The sequence below is a fragment of the Paroedura picta genome, chromosome 1, assembly GCF_049243985.1.
Source record: "Paroedura picta isolate Pp20150507F chromosome 1, Ppicta_v3.0, whole genome shotgun sequence".
Classification (NCBI taxonomy): Eukaryota; Metazoa; Chordata; class Lepidosauria; order Squamata; family Gekkonidae; genus Paroedura; species Paroedura picta.
The window spans coordinates 124,645,472-124,659,987 of record NC_135369.1 but is presented as its reverse complement, the minus strand read 5'-3'; the positions used below and the strand labels follow the sequence as shown (position 1 = coordinate 124,659,987).

Genomic DNA, 14,516 nt, shown 5'->3' with positions numbered 1-14,516 from the left:
ATGGACAATGATCCTACCATACCCTGGAGTCCATTTAAGTTTGCACCAACTGCTTCAGTGACTCCATCCAGCCACCTCATTCTCTGTCGTCCCCATCTTCTTTTGCCCTCGATCGCTCCCAGCATTAGGCTCTTTTTCAGGGAGTCCTTCCTTCTCATCAGGTGGCCAAAGTATTTCAGTTTCATGTTCATTTTAGCTTAATTCACTATTTCTGCTTTTTATGGGTATAAATTTGCAAGTTAATGCTACCAGTGAGTTCTTCAGTAGTAAATGTGGTAAATGTGGTAACTGGCAGTCTTCAAGCAAAGGTTGGATACACACTTTTCTTGGATGCTTTAGGATGCTTTGGGCTGATCCTGCGTTGAGCAGGGGGTTGGACTAGATGGCCTGTATGGCCCCTTCCAACTCTATGATTCTATGATTCTATGATTCTAACAGAACATGTTATAACACACATTTTATACACTCAGTTATTTGAAGCAATTGACATTTTGTATCTGGTAAAATTTCAGACAGCTGGGCAGCACTATTTTACACAACATCTAATGACTCAAGACCCTGGCTTACTAACAAAATTTGTTCAAATAAGAGAGCACAGTCTTCTGAAATACAAAATTTTAGCCCACAGGTTACTCTAAAGGAATAAAGACCACATTACCTTTGTATTCTGTAGTTGAGCTAGGCCTGTACAAGCATTTGCTAGAAGAAAATCACCACTCAGGATAGCCATTTTATTCCCAAATTGCATATCCTTCAAGGGGCCATCCATGGATGTCAGTTCACCAACGTTTACTATCCCACGATGTACCAAGAAAGCTGTGTGAATCAACTCTGTAACCTCTGCCAGACTTCGTTGGCTTTAAGAAAAGGCAATAAAGAGTTCAATTTCTTTTCAAAGTTGCAAAACAACTGCATATCTTGATAGTCTACTACTGGAAAGTGCTAAATCCATAACAGTGGGAAACTTTTTGGCACAAATCCAACTGGGACTCACTTCAGAGTATATTGCTCCAGTACTGTAATCCTCACTGGTTCCCAGTAGAATTCCACGCCCAATTAAAAGTGTTGCTATTGATCTTTAAAGATTTCATTGTCAGAAGCCATGTTACTTCAAGGGCTACCCTTTTTAAAATAAAAATTCAGTAATTCATTAAAATTATTTTAGAGGCCCTGGATTATGCTCTCTTTAACATACAACATTTTTATTGGCACAGCAAAAAGAGTAAAGCAAAAATAAGAAGTCACAGTGCAAAACAAAGTTTGCCCCCCCCCCCAAAAAAAAACAATTACAAATAATCATGGGCGGTTGCAAACAGTTGTAGCATTTATCCATTCAAAGTTAACAGTGAAATCCGGACTAAAATCAGTGCAATTGCACTCATAACAGGATCCTTTTCATTCAATATGATCCCAGTACAGTGTTTCCCATCCAGATGGGTTGTATTTGCCTTGCAACGTGAAACCCTCCAAGCTAGATGACAACTCTCAAAATGTGGACGATCTAAGATTAAATGCTCCAGTGCATCTGGAGTAGAATACCCACGCAAGCACAGGGAAACAGGATCTTATTAAACCTGACTTTCATTAGATTAGAAAGAAAGCATTTGCCTGAGACCGACAACAGCTCCCCCCTCAGACATGGTCTGAACCAGTGTGTCCTCTATAAGGGCCTTAGCTAAGTTCCGTTCTTGTTATATTGTTTAAGATCACTGAAATTGTGTTATTTAGATTATTGTTATTGTTGTATTTGTTTATGTTATATATTAATTCATTCCATGTATCCCCCATGTTGTATGTAAACCGCCCTGGGCCATTTGGAAGGGCGGCATAGAAAATAAATAAGTAAGTAAGTAAGTTCATTCTGGCTAGCAAAAAAATTCTTCGCAGAAGTGGATTGTCTAACACAGAGATAGGAATATATTTATAATCTGTTGATATTCCCCAATATTTTGATGAAAATGAATTTACTGACTCAAGACATTAAAAATTGAATTTCCAGATCCTTCAATCTACATATAACCTGCTGCAATATTGACTTCTCATCGTGTCCAATAAGGAAAGATAAATCTAATCCCATTATTGATATTTTCTGTTGGACTGACACTGTCCAATTGGATTTTCCAGTACATTGGAAAGCAGACTCCCCTGGCATGTCTTAAAATGTAACCTGAACCAGTACTTGAAAGTTTGCTTATACGCCCTTGTTACAATCGGGTACTGGCCAAGTTCTGCAACCAAGGTTTTGTTGGCTATACAATTAGGCACTCTGAGCATTGATCGCATAAAGGAGGCTTGCCATTTCTTTATATCATCATTTATTATTATTTATTGTTTGATTTTTAGCCCACCACTCCTGCAAGTGGCTCATGGCAAGTAACAAGGACCCCCCCTGATAAAACCCCATAAAATCAACCCATAAAACCAATTTACTGTCTCAATCCACACTGGGATCCCATAGAGGAAACGAGACAGTATTTTGGTTCCAAAAAGTCTGTCACTGGGGAGATCTAACTGGCTTGCAAGTTGAGCTTACACTGCAAGGTTTTAAAAAATTGCAGAGGACATTTGGGAATGCAGAATTATTTTTCAGCTTCTTTTTAGCGTTTTGTTGTTTAACAACATTATTAAATCCCTCCCTTTCAGCTTCGATTGCAAGTGAAACAAGTCAGACTTCCCTCTGCTATGCCTGGGTACAAGTTCAGCATTCATGACAAACATGTCTTTTTAATGTTCAAAGGTATCTTTTTAATGTATATTGATTTGAGAATGCTTTCACTGAACAGTAGTATCTAAATGTTGAATAAGAGCACAGCTAAAAGCATGTTAGCTTTAATATAGCTTTGTAAGTTTATACAAAGTGTCTTGTACAGTATTTGATGAGAAGGTAGGATAAAAGCTTTTAAAAATATGTACACTTAATTGAATCTTAACTGGCTTAAATGTTCTTCTTTCGTATGACTTCTTAGAATTTTTTTAAAGCATGACATAATTGTTAAAAACAAAACATTGTATCTTTCCATTTTCCCCTGTCCTGAAGGTAAAATGATAAGCTAGTTATTTGATCAGATTAGTCCAGAATTTAATTCTTAGAGAGTGATCCTTTCAACATGCTCTAAATCATATTTAAATATCATAACTAGATACGTTATGGGAAAAGATGCACACTTTTTGTAGGTATGGAACTTAACCCTCTTATTTTAGAAATGGACAGAAATCCGTAACTATCAGCATACTGTGGTACGAGATTTCTGACAATTCAAACCCTAGGTCTAAAGAAGGGTTAAAAATTTTAGGGAAAGAAGCAGGCAATGGAGACGAGACTAACAAGAGATTGTGATGTTCCCACTGTCATTTTCAGAGCAGCCCTTGGAGGAAAATGTCCATATCAATGCAGTTTATCAGATGGACAGCTGATCAACATTAAACAGACTTGCTCTGGGCAGACTGAGCACAGATACCTGCCATGAATATCAATGAGAGGCCTCTGCTCTCAGCAACTGAGGTCTGCCTGCAGATCCCAGGACATATGGGGATCCCTAGTGACGAGCACACAATGCTGCAGCTAACTCAAGTGATGGCTCATTTCCCTCAGCTGAAGGTGCACATTAATATCTTGAAGAGATCAAGCTCGTCTCTGTAACTCCCACCCTTCCAGTCATTGAAGCAAATCCACTACCATCCTTTTCTCTCTTTAATAAGCTTTTAATGAAGGAAAGAAAAATCCTCTCTGACTTTTGTAGAGCTCACCATGGAAAGGTTATACAAATAAATCTGTGTTGTACTTTGCAACCTTCCATGCCATTTTCCCCCTTAAGTCCATATTCTGTTTGCTCTAAAAAAAACCATTTATTTAGCTATCAATATCAGAACTATTGTTCAATTTATTTATTAATTTCAAGGAATACTTTCAAAATACCAATACAGCACAATTTTTTTTGCTTAAAACCACAATTATAGTAATTGGAATTTATTAAACAGCCCCAGGCTTTTTCTGAGGGTTCAAAATTGTCACAGAAAACATCAGAATAGGAAGTTTTTAAAGGTAAAGGTTCCTTAAGAGGACAGGTTTATAACAATGGGCACTTTTACCATCAGGTAAGTAAAATATACCTACTATGGAGAAATATCTATTACTACATGTACACAATTGAGGTAGCAGGAAAGTGGTTGTCTTGAAAGGCAGCAGGCAGAACATTGCTTCTAGAGACTTGAGTTGTCTCAGTATTAGCTCTACCCTTCCACTTGAAGGGCACTGTCCTGTTTCAGTATCATATTACAGCACAATCGATGAACATTCATAATAAAGATGATCAAGTGTTGAGGACATGTCAGCATACATTCTGGAAACCACACTACAACGTCTAACAAAATGGCACAACAGTCAGAGCAATGCATCAATAATAAATAAACATATAATTCCAAAATAATTTTGAATTATTGGAACACCGTTTAAAATATTAAAAAAAAAAACTGGGAATGTAACCACATTTAATGCTCAAGGTTTTTGAAAAATTAACTACAGCTTCTTTTTACTGTTAAAAACACAGTCTTGTGACATTAAAAACAAAACACATATAAAACTATGAGCACACTGAGAACAATAAGTACATATGCGGTAATCTAGTCAACCTGTGGTCCACCAGATGTTCATGGAGTACAATTCCCGTAATCTTCAAGCCGCAGCTGGACAGATACTCATGGATGCTTTAGGCTGATCTTGCATTGATCAGAGGGTTGGACTAGATGGCCTGCATGGTCCCTTCCAACTCTATAAGTCTATGCTTTTAATGGTAATTGTTTTGTTTTATGAATAAAAAAGGTAAAGGTATCCCCTGTGCAAGCACTGGGTCATCTCTGACCCTTGGGGCGACGCCTTCCAGCGTTTTCATGGCAGACTCAGTACGGGGTGGTTTGCCAGTGCCTTCCCCAGTCATTACCATTTATGAACATTTTATGAATGCTTAATATTAAATATTACACAATCATTTGTGGAAAAATAAGACTTCAGTTTTGTTAACAAATGCGGTTTGTTACCTGTAACCCTGATCAGCATTTTTTCCTAGCATCTGAGGGATAGGTAACAGAATGAGGACAGAGCCTGGACAGCAAGTCTGTGGGTGAACTTGGTTTCTACAGCCCTTGACCTGGTAGGAAATTTTGTCCACCAATATTTACCAAGCAACATTCAACCATTAATCTTGCACTCAACAAGGCATTCTAATTTCCTTTAGAAGAATCAAGTCCAAACACAGGAGTATGGCATATTTATTAATATGGCATATATAATATGGTGATAGTTGTATTTTAATGTTGGAATATTTTTGTTAACATTGAATGGTTATTTGCTTTATATTATTTTTACCTTATTGGTTTTACTGTTATTATTCACCATGAACTATTTCAGGTGGGTAGCTGCTTAAAAAATATATGGAATTAATACTGTGCATAATTATCAATAATATTAAATAAACTTGATACAGAATTATTGGGAACTTAAAGTTCAAAATATGTAATAGCTTTTCACAAAACCGTATGTGGTACAATATATCTTTATTTTCCAGAAACTACACATGCAACATGATGGAAGTCAGGAATTGGATGCAACTTTTATGAGCTTAAAGTATTGCTTTTTGTAATTCATATGAATAGTATTAATTTGAAGCATTTGAGATAGGGCTGTACGTGTCGGTGTATCAAACGGCCATTCCAGGCCGACGTAGCCAGCGCCACGCCCCAGGGGGGAGGGGAGGTAAAGGTGCCGATGCGCAACTCAGCGCACACACGCAGGCGCGGATCTCCGTGCCTGTGTGTGTGTGCTGACTGATACATCAGTACCCGTATCTCCCCCTCCCCACGGTGCAGCGCTGGCTGCGTCGGCCTGGAATGGCCGATTCAGATGCTGCCGCATGCAACCCGAGACTCTGTGCCAGAAGAGTTGTATCCAGATTTTTTTTTACTCCAAGCTTGTTTTACACACAGGAAAACATAATGCATTCTTTTTTCTGAGTAGGTACCTGCAACTGTTTCTACTTCTACTCCACTCCCATGGCTTTTATAAAATATTCATTATATTAAACTAGCAAATTAGCCTGTTGTAATTTAAAATGCAATGGACGCTAGCTCTCTCTCCCCTTGACGACTGGCTGAGGACTAGAGGCTGCAGTATTCTTGGTATGGGGTGGAGGAGTTCTGGCAGGGTTGCATTCCCAGGCACTCCCCCTTCCTCCCAGCTCGTGCTCTCCAGCTGTCTCACCTCTTGCTGGCGGTTGAGTGGAGCCGGCTGGTAGTAGAGGTGGATGTGCTCAGGGGCAGGATAGCCTACCTGATTGACCATTTGTTGGATGGACAGCCAATCAAGGACAGGACACCCTACCTGATTGGCTGTTTGTTGGGCCAATCAGGTGCAAACTCCTCCCACCCACCCCCCAGCTTTATTAATGGTTACAGATTATATATATTATTTCCTTGTAAACTGTCAAATATATATTCAAATTAAAGACCACCACAGAACCTGACAGACTTGATTGCTGAAATCTGATCTACCTATTATTGAGACCATCAAGACCATGTAGGCCACTATACACAGGCAGAATCCAGTAAGAATCCAAAACCAAACTGTACACTCCTTTACAATGCAATCCTGCACAGAATTATTCCAATCTATACCAACTGGACTGCATGGCTTTTCATGTATTATATTACTGTTGATTTCCTGCTCTCTGTCTGTCTCATTGTGCAGCCTTGTCTCTTACAGCAAAAAACAGCCTTGACTCTTACAGCAATCCTAAGCAGGCACACTTGGAAGTAAATACCTGAGGGACTGTCTTCTGCCCTATGTCCCTTGGAGGGCCTTGCACTCTGCAGGCACTAACTTTTTGACCGTTCCTGGACCCAGGTCCTTTTCGGTCCTGGCCCCTATCTGGTGGAATGAGCTCCTGGAGATGTGGGCCCTCAGAGAGCTTACTGCTTCCGTAGGGCCTGCAAAACAGAGCTCTTCTGCCAGGTATTTATGGTGGGGGTCAGTGCTACAGCAGGTGGTATGGAGCCCCCTTGACAGTGGTTCCCCCCATGCTGCCCTTGCAAGGGTCTTTCTATTTTAAGGAGGGCCATGTTTTTTTCCCCATCTGTCAAGATTTGTGTATTGTAGTAATTGTGGGTTTTAATGGGATTATATTGTATGGATTTTCCTTTTGTGTGACCCGCTACGAGCCGGATTTCGAGAGTGGAGGGCTATAAATCCAATAAATAAATGGTATTCAGTGAGGCTTACATGGGAAGAGCCCTTAGGATTACAACTATACTGTCATGTAGCCATCATTGGAAGATATGCCTTTCCTCCCTATGTGGCTCTGACAGGCTCCCTTCGCCCAGTCTTTGTTCCTTCTGCATTCTGAAGCAGCTCCTGTTATTTTCTGTGAATGTTACTGTTTGTTTTTTTGTAAGGAATTTGAATGATTTGCCTGATCATTCACATCAGGATATAAAAGGCATTTGGTTTCACTCTGTAGTTAGATAACTTTGCATAACACTTGGTGGGTAAACCTCTGGGGGGGGGAACATGGGTATATATGTTCGTGGAAAACTTCATGAGGTGTCTTCAACAATGTTAGCAACTTCCTGAAGATGCTCCTTCAAGAATCCCAATAAAGCTACTTTTACTCATCTCTACATTGGGCTCTGAGTCCACTTTCATGTCTTCAGAGATACGCATTCCAAAGTTCATGATGTAATACAGAAATTGGTGCCACTCGCCCACTCTACTACTCACAGTATGCATCTTTCTTGCCTTAATCATACTGCTGCAGCCATTTATCCAAAGGTCACCTCAGCAAGCTCAAGAAAAAAGAGGTGAATGTGGCAACAATCAGTGGCAATTACTTTCTTCTTGTGCAAAGCAAAAGAGCCTTTCTGCTCAGAAAAAGGAATCCTAGTATGTATTAGGGATGTACAATTCAGCTCAGATAAGCCCAAGAAAACTGAAGTCAATGATGATCGAGGAAGGGGGCTCATCCGAGCCAACTCACATTTCCCATTCAGTATGAGGGACCGAAACAGAAAAGCTCAAATCGATTTGGGTGTGACTTGACTGAGAAAGACCCCACCGAATAGCTGATTCTCAGGTTTCCACAGCAGACCCCTCTGAGGCCGCAGAGAGCCGGCCTCAAACCTACACCTTCTGATAGGTTTGCTGGGGAGACATTTAAAGGCCCTGACAAACAGATGATCCTCAGGACAAGTAGACATGTCTGCTTTTGATTGCTGATTTGGCTGAATCCATTCTAGTTTCCCAACTTGGCCTAATTCAAAACAATTTACAGAATCAAGTGATTCAGTTAGTTTTACCAAACCAGGAAAACTCAAATCTGAAAAGTACCCAAATTTTCCCCTGTGCACATCCCCTAGTATCTATGTTTAAAACAGCTTTGTTAATCATAAATTTGCCTATATGACTTACATCTAGACTTTCTCCCTACATTACTCAGATGTTATTCCCACTGGTTTTAGCAGAGCTTACTTCAACATAATCAGTTAAGAATCTAACCAAAAAGATCCACACTTACCAAGAGCGGGACTTGCTTGTTGTAATTCTTAAGTAAAAATTTAAAATATGACTTTTAATCAGGGGAAAAAAATCAAAAACCTTCATTATTTGTATAGTAGGAGTATACATAAACACATGAAATCACATCTTAGAAACACAGGTGTAATTGTTTAGGAACACACTTGTCCTAGTATAGAATGAGAGACCCATGTATTAAAACATATATACCCATAAACAGATCACCGTTCTTTATTTTACTTGGCAAAAGGAAAAATATTAGGCAAGAGTTGGTGGATGAGGTGAAGGAGGTGGGGACCCTAGGAGGAAGTGACCATGTCCTCATAGAATTCATTTTGAGATGGGGAGCCAAGGAAGCTTGTAGCCAGATGCGGATGTTGGATTTTCGTAGGGCAAACTTTAATAAACTCAGAGACATGATGAGTGTCATACCATGGACGAGAATGCTGGAAGGGAAGGGAGCATGTGAAGGGTGGGCGCTACTCAAACAAGAGCTATTGCATGCTCAATCAATGACTATCCCAGAAAGACGAAAACACTGCAGGAGCTCTAAGAAGCCTATTTGGATGAACAGAGAACTTCAAGAGGAACTAAGAAAGAAAAGGAAAATGTTCAGGAAATGGAGGGAAGGACAGAGCTCTAAAGAAGAGTACCTACAGGTTACTAGGCACTGTAGATCAATCATCAGAAAGGCCAAAGCTGAGAGTGAGCTAAGATTGGCCAGGGAAGCCCGTTGTAACAAGAAGAGATTTTTCAGTTATGTGAGGAGCAAACGTAAAGTAAAGGAGGCAATAGGCCCACTGTTGGGTGCGGATGGACAAACTCTAACGAAAGTTGCAGAGAAAGCAGAAAGGCTTAGTTTACATCTGTTTTTTCCCGCAGGTCAAAGTGTTTAGGCACATCTAGAGATGGCCGTAGCCAAAGGATAGTGTCTGGGTGGCAGGTTAACATGGATAGAGAGGTTGTTGAGAGACATTTAGCTGCACTGGATGAGTTCAAATCCCCTGGTCCGGATGAAATGCACCCGAGAGTACTAAAAGAACATTCCAGAGAACTTGCACAGCCCTTGTCCATCATCTTCGGAACCCGAGAGTACTAAAAGAACATTCCAGAGAACTTGCACAGCCCTTGTCCATCATCTTCGGAACCTCTTTAAGGACTGGAGATGTCCCGGAGGACTGGAAAAGAGCAAACGTTATTCCGATCTTCAAAAAAGGGAGGAAGGATGACCCGGGAAACTACAGAACAGTGAGTCTGACCTCTGTTGTGGGGAAGATAATGGAGCAGATATTAAAGGGAGCGATCTGCAAACATCTGGAGGACAATTTGGTGATCCAAGGAAGTCAGCATGGATTTGTCTCCAACAGGTCCTGCCAGACCAACCTAGTTTCCTTTTTTGACCAAGTAATAGGTTTGCTGGATCGGGGAAATTCAGTTGATGTCATTTACTTGGATTTTAGTAAAGCTTTTGACAAGGTTCACCATGATGTTCTGATGGATAAATTGAAGGACTGCAATCTGGATTTTCAGATAGTCAGGTGGATAGGGAATTGGTTAGAGAACCGCACTCAAAGAGTTGTTGTCAATGGTGTTTCATCAGACTGGAGAGAGGTGAGTAGCGGGGTACCTCCGGGCTCGGTGCTCGGCCCGGTACTTTTTAACATATTTATTAATGATCTAGATGAGGGGGTGGAGGGACTACTCATCAAGTTTGCAGATGACACCAAATTGGGAGGACTGGCAAATACTCCGGAAGATAGAGACAGAGTTCAACGAGATCTGAACACAATGGAAAAATGGGCAAATGAGAACAAGATGCAATTTAATAAAGATAAGTGTAAAGTTCTGCATCTGGGTCAGAAAAATGAAAAGCATGCCTACTGGATGGGGGATACGCTTCTAGGTAGCACTGTGTGGTAAAAAAGGCAAATGCCATTTTGGGCTGTATCAACAGGGGCATCACATCAAAATCACAAGATGTCATAGTCCCATTGTATACGGCACTGGTCAGACCACACCTGGAGTACTGTGTGCAGTTCTGGAGGCCTCACTTCAAGAAGGACGTCGATAAAATTGAAAGGCTACAGAGGAGAGCGACGAAGATGATCTGGGGCCAAGGGACCAAGCCCTATGAAGATAGGTTGAGGGACTTGGGAATGTTCAGCCTGGAGAAAAGGAGGTTGAGAGGGGACATGATAGCCCTCTTTAAGTATTTGAAAGGTTGTCACTTGGAGGAGGGCAGGATGCTGTTTCTGCTGGCTGCAGAGGAGAGGACACGCAGTAATGGGTTTAAACTTCAAGTACAATGATATAGGCTAGATATCAGGAAAAAGTTTTTCACAGTCAGAGTAGTTCAGCAGTGGAATAGGCTGCCTAAGGAGGTGGTGAGCTCCCCCTCACTGGAAATCTTCAAGCAAAGGTTGGATACACACTTTTCTTGGATGCTTTAGGATGCTTAGGGCTAATCCTGCGTTGAGCAGGGGGTCTGACTAAATGGCCTGTATGGCCCCTTCCAACTCTATGATTCTATGATTCTATGATTACCTTTGGAAAGGTGATGGAAATCCCTATACCTAGGAGCTGTGATAGAATATGGGAAAGATAGCTGAACAAGTACTATAGTTACACACAACCACAGTCACCTTTTTGGGAACAACCTTCTTTCTCCAAAAAATATAGGTTATATCTGTCAGAAGTAATTGAACTGACCACCTGTTCTGTAGATAGGGTCTCTGCATGTGTGTCTCCATAGTTGCAAGGATGTCTGGATTGCATTCCCAATGTGAATTATAATTTTTTATTTATTTATTTATTTTATTTGTATACCGCTCTCCCCCGAGGCTCAGGGCAGTTCACATGGAACATAAAGAATACATAAAATGTTGTTTCTTCTTAACTTGACATATAAGTGGACTGTAACAATAAAACAATAACAATAGTAACCATAACTGAAGGTTAACAGTCTATAACAGTTATAACAGGTCCGTGGTTCAGGTGCATGGGTTCTTGGGAGGGAGGTTCAGGGGTCCTGCAGATCTTATTGATTCCAGTCTACCTCAACCAAATGCTGATGGAAGAGCTCCCTTTTGCAGGCCCTGCGGAACCATTTTAGATCCGTCAGGGCCCTGATCTGCTCTGGGAGCTCATTCAATTGGTCTCAAACATGCTACTTATATTGAGCCACAATCTATAGTATTTTATGGCCATTTCCTATATAATAACCCTAACTAGACAAGTCAGATTTATTAAAAGCAGCGTGTTAAATAGTTCACAATTACAGACTATATCAATACATATTATGCCAGATGGTAATGAGCCATACACAAAGGACTATCCATTCAAAATAATCACACTGTTTTCCACAGAACTGCTGAACAGGTTATGGTTTATTACACAGTACTCATTAGAAATACAGTGCCAGCATTAGCAATTTTTCCTTCATTTGTATCTCATTTAAGATTCTATCTCCACAAGCATATTCAAATTAGCACACAAGGTTAAAACCATTATGGTCAGGGAAGAAATTAAGTTGCATTTTATGTTACAGAAATGGGAGATCAAAGGTCCCTTAAATCCATTATTTCTAAAATTATTACCTAATAGAGGGAACTAAAGAGATAACAGGAATTTAGGTAGGAATGCAGGTAGACAATCCAAGTATAGTACTGAACTAAGTAAAGATGAACCATTTTTTTAAAGTGAGGTTGCAACATATGCCATCAAAACTAGTGAACTGTCAGCCTTGACTTTCATTTTACACTATACTTGACTGCACGTCTGTATGTGTTACATTTTCATTTTTTTAAAGCACTATTCAGAGAAATTTACTCACTGTAATTACACTGAAAATAAAGAGGCTGACTGTTGTGATATATGTTTTGAAATAAAATCTACTGCAATCAGTGGTGCTCGTTTTAGACTAAGCATGGCTCTTTGTCCTTAAGTGTACACAATCCCATTCATTTCAATGAGATTTAAGGCTGACTGCAGTATAAATATGGCTTTCGTGTCCTTGATTTTTGGATTTTTATTTCCTGCCACTCCTGGGACCGGTTCATGGCGGGTTACAAAAAATCCATCAATTTTTAAAATACTGAATAAAACCCTATTAAAATATCAAACATGACATAAAAATACAATATTACATAAGCAAACATGGCAGTATAATCCCCTATTCTCCCCCCATAACAATATACAATCTAATAGGGGAAATGGTAAGAGTGGAGTTCTTGTTGTTGTTGTTTTTCTTATGTGATGAAGTATTAGTTAAAACTGTTAAAATAAGGTAAAACTGACATCTATAGGCACAGAAAACCAATTGAAGAATTCTAAGAACAATGGAATCTTTATCTGGAGTATTTGGCAAAATGAAACTTCAAGCAAATTGGGACATTTGGGGGGGGTAAAGGAGGGGTGATATTGTAACCATAGATATTCTTTCCTTGTTTCTTTCTGTAGCTATCTATATAAAAATAAATTATAAAGATATTCCATTAAAAAAACTTCTTCCAAGTATGGTAAATGCAATGTCAATATAGATTCAAACAGAAGATTTCCCATGTGAAAAAGTAATCTTGAAACAACTTTCGTCTTTTCTGCACTGGTATTTTCTTCCATATTCCTGGACAATTCCAATCTGGTTTTTGGTTTGTTTTAATTTCTGCATGTTACCCCATTTTCCAAGCAGATGTCCGTTGGCATTTTTGTTCTGCATCACTTTCCCACACTTCAGGGTTCAGTAGACATTCCATCTGAAGTTTTCTTGGGGTTTCCAAGAGAGGCATTCCTTCAATTTTTAAGATTTTATTTTCCTTATAGCCAAAGTTTACAAAGCAAAACTGCTCCATCATATTATTTCCCCCTGCCCATCTTTCAGCCCATGGTGGATGGCCCCCCACTCCTGCACCACCCACTCATCCCACATTTGTGCACCAGTGCTGATGCATCTGTTATTTCATTTTATTTTAGAAATTAGAAAGCATGTCTAGCACACAGCCTGTTTGGTCACTAACCTGGTCTCAGTGCACTGATACAATACAGCATTAAAAATAAAGTAAAAACAACACATATGTAACTGCACATGATAGAACAGACCAAACGTGTTCCGACCCACAGTCCTCAGTGGTCAAATTATTGTGTGAAATGGGTGCTGGGTGGCAAAGAAAAATCTTTTAAGTGTAGATTCAAGTAGTGTTTCTAAAGTATCTGATTTGGAGCCTACCTTCTAAAATATGTATTACCTGAGGCCACCACTCTCACTTTTCCTAGTTCTATATCAAGAGTGCATTTCCATGTGTGCCAGAAAGATAAAACCTACTGCTTTTTCTGGAACACATGGAAATGCACTCTTGATGTATAACTCAACTTTTGGGTTCCAGACTTCTATTCAGGTTGGGTTTTGGTTTCCTTTTTTGTTTTTTCACTAACCTGGTCCCATCCCATCCCCCACTCCCTCCCATGCTGCTCGCATTGAACAGGGATCACCTACTATGATTCTTTTTTTTTTTTTTTTTTTTTTAAAGTTTTTATTTTTATTTTCCAAAATTAAAGACAGTAAGATATATGCAATCTATGTTGTCAATACAGGAAAAAAAGGACTATGCTCTTCATTTAATACATTTGGTTCCCTGTTTCAATTCCCTTTGTGTTATTTTTTTAGATAGTTCAGGTAAGGGCCCCATTGTTCTTGAAAGGCCTCTTCTGTTTTTCCATTAATTATCAGTGTCAGTTTAGCCATCTTGGCAAAGTCAGCTAGTTTGTTCAGCCAGTCTTCTGTCGAGGGTAGTTCTTGCGTTTTCCATTTCTTGGCCAATTCTAGTCTTGCTGCCGTCGTCGCGTAGAAGAAGAAGCTCTGTGTGTGGGTTGGGAGGCACTGAGGAGGAACACTTAATAACATAGCTTCAGCTTTCATAGGGAATCTAAGACCCCACATTTTCTGCATAATAGTATGTATTTT

The 14,516-nt window shown here is 39.8% G+C and overlaps 1 protein-coding gene across 2 annotated transcripts in view; it reads right to left on the bottom strand.

The window, feature by feature from the left end:
- PDSS2 (decaprenyl diphosphate synthase subunit 2) overlaps nt 1–14,516 on the bottom strand; it is a 107,211-nt gene that overhangs the window by 51,409 nt on the left and 41,286 nt on the right. For both annotated transcript variants that reach the window (XR_013225277.1, XM_077302800.1), the window contains exon 4: nt 659–857. Coding sequence is in view for 1 of the 2 variants with exons in the window: in XM_077302800.1 (XP_077158915.1) it covers nt 659–857 (199 nt within the window). In the remaining variant the exon portion in view is untranslated. The remainder of the gene's footprint in view (nt 1–658; nt 858–14,516) is intronic.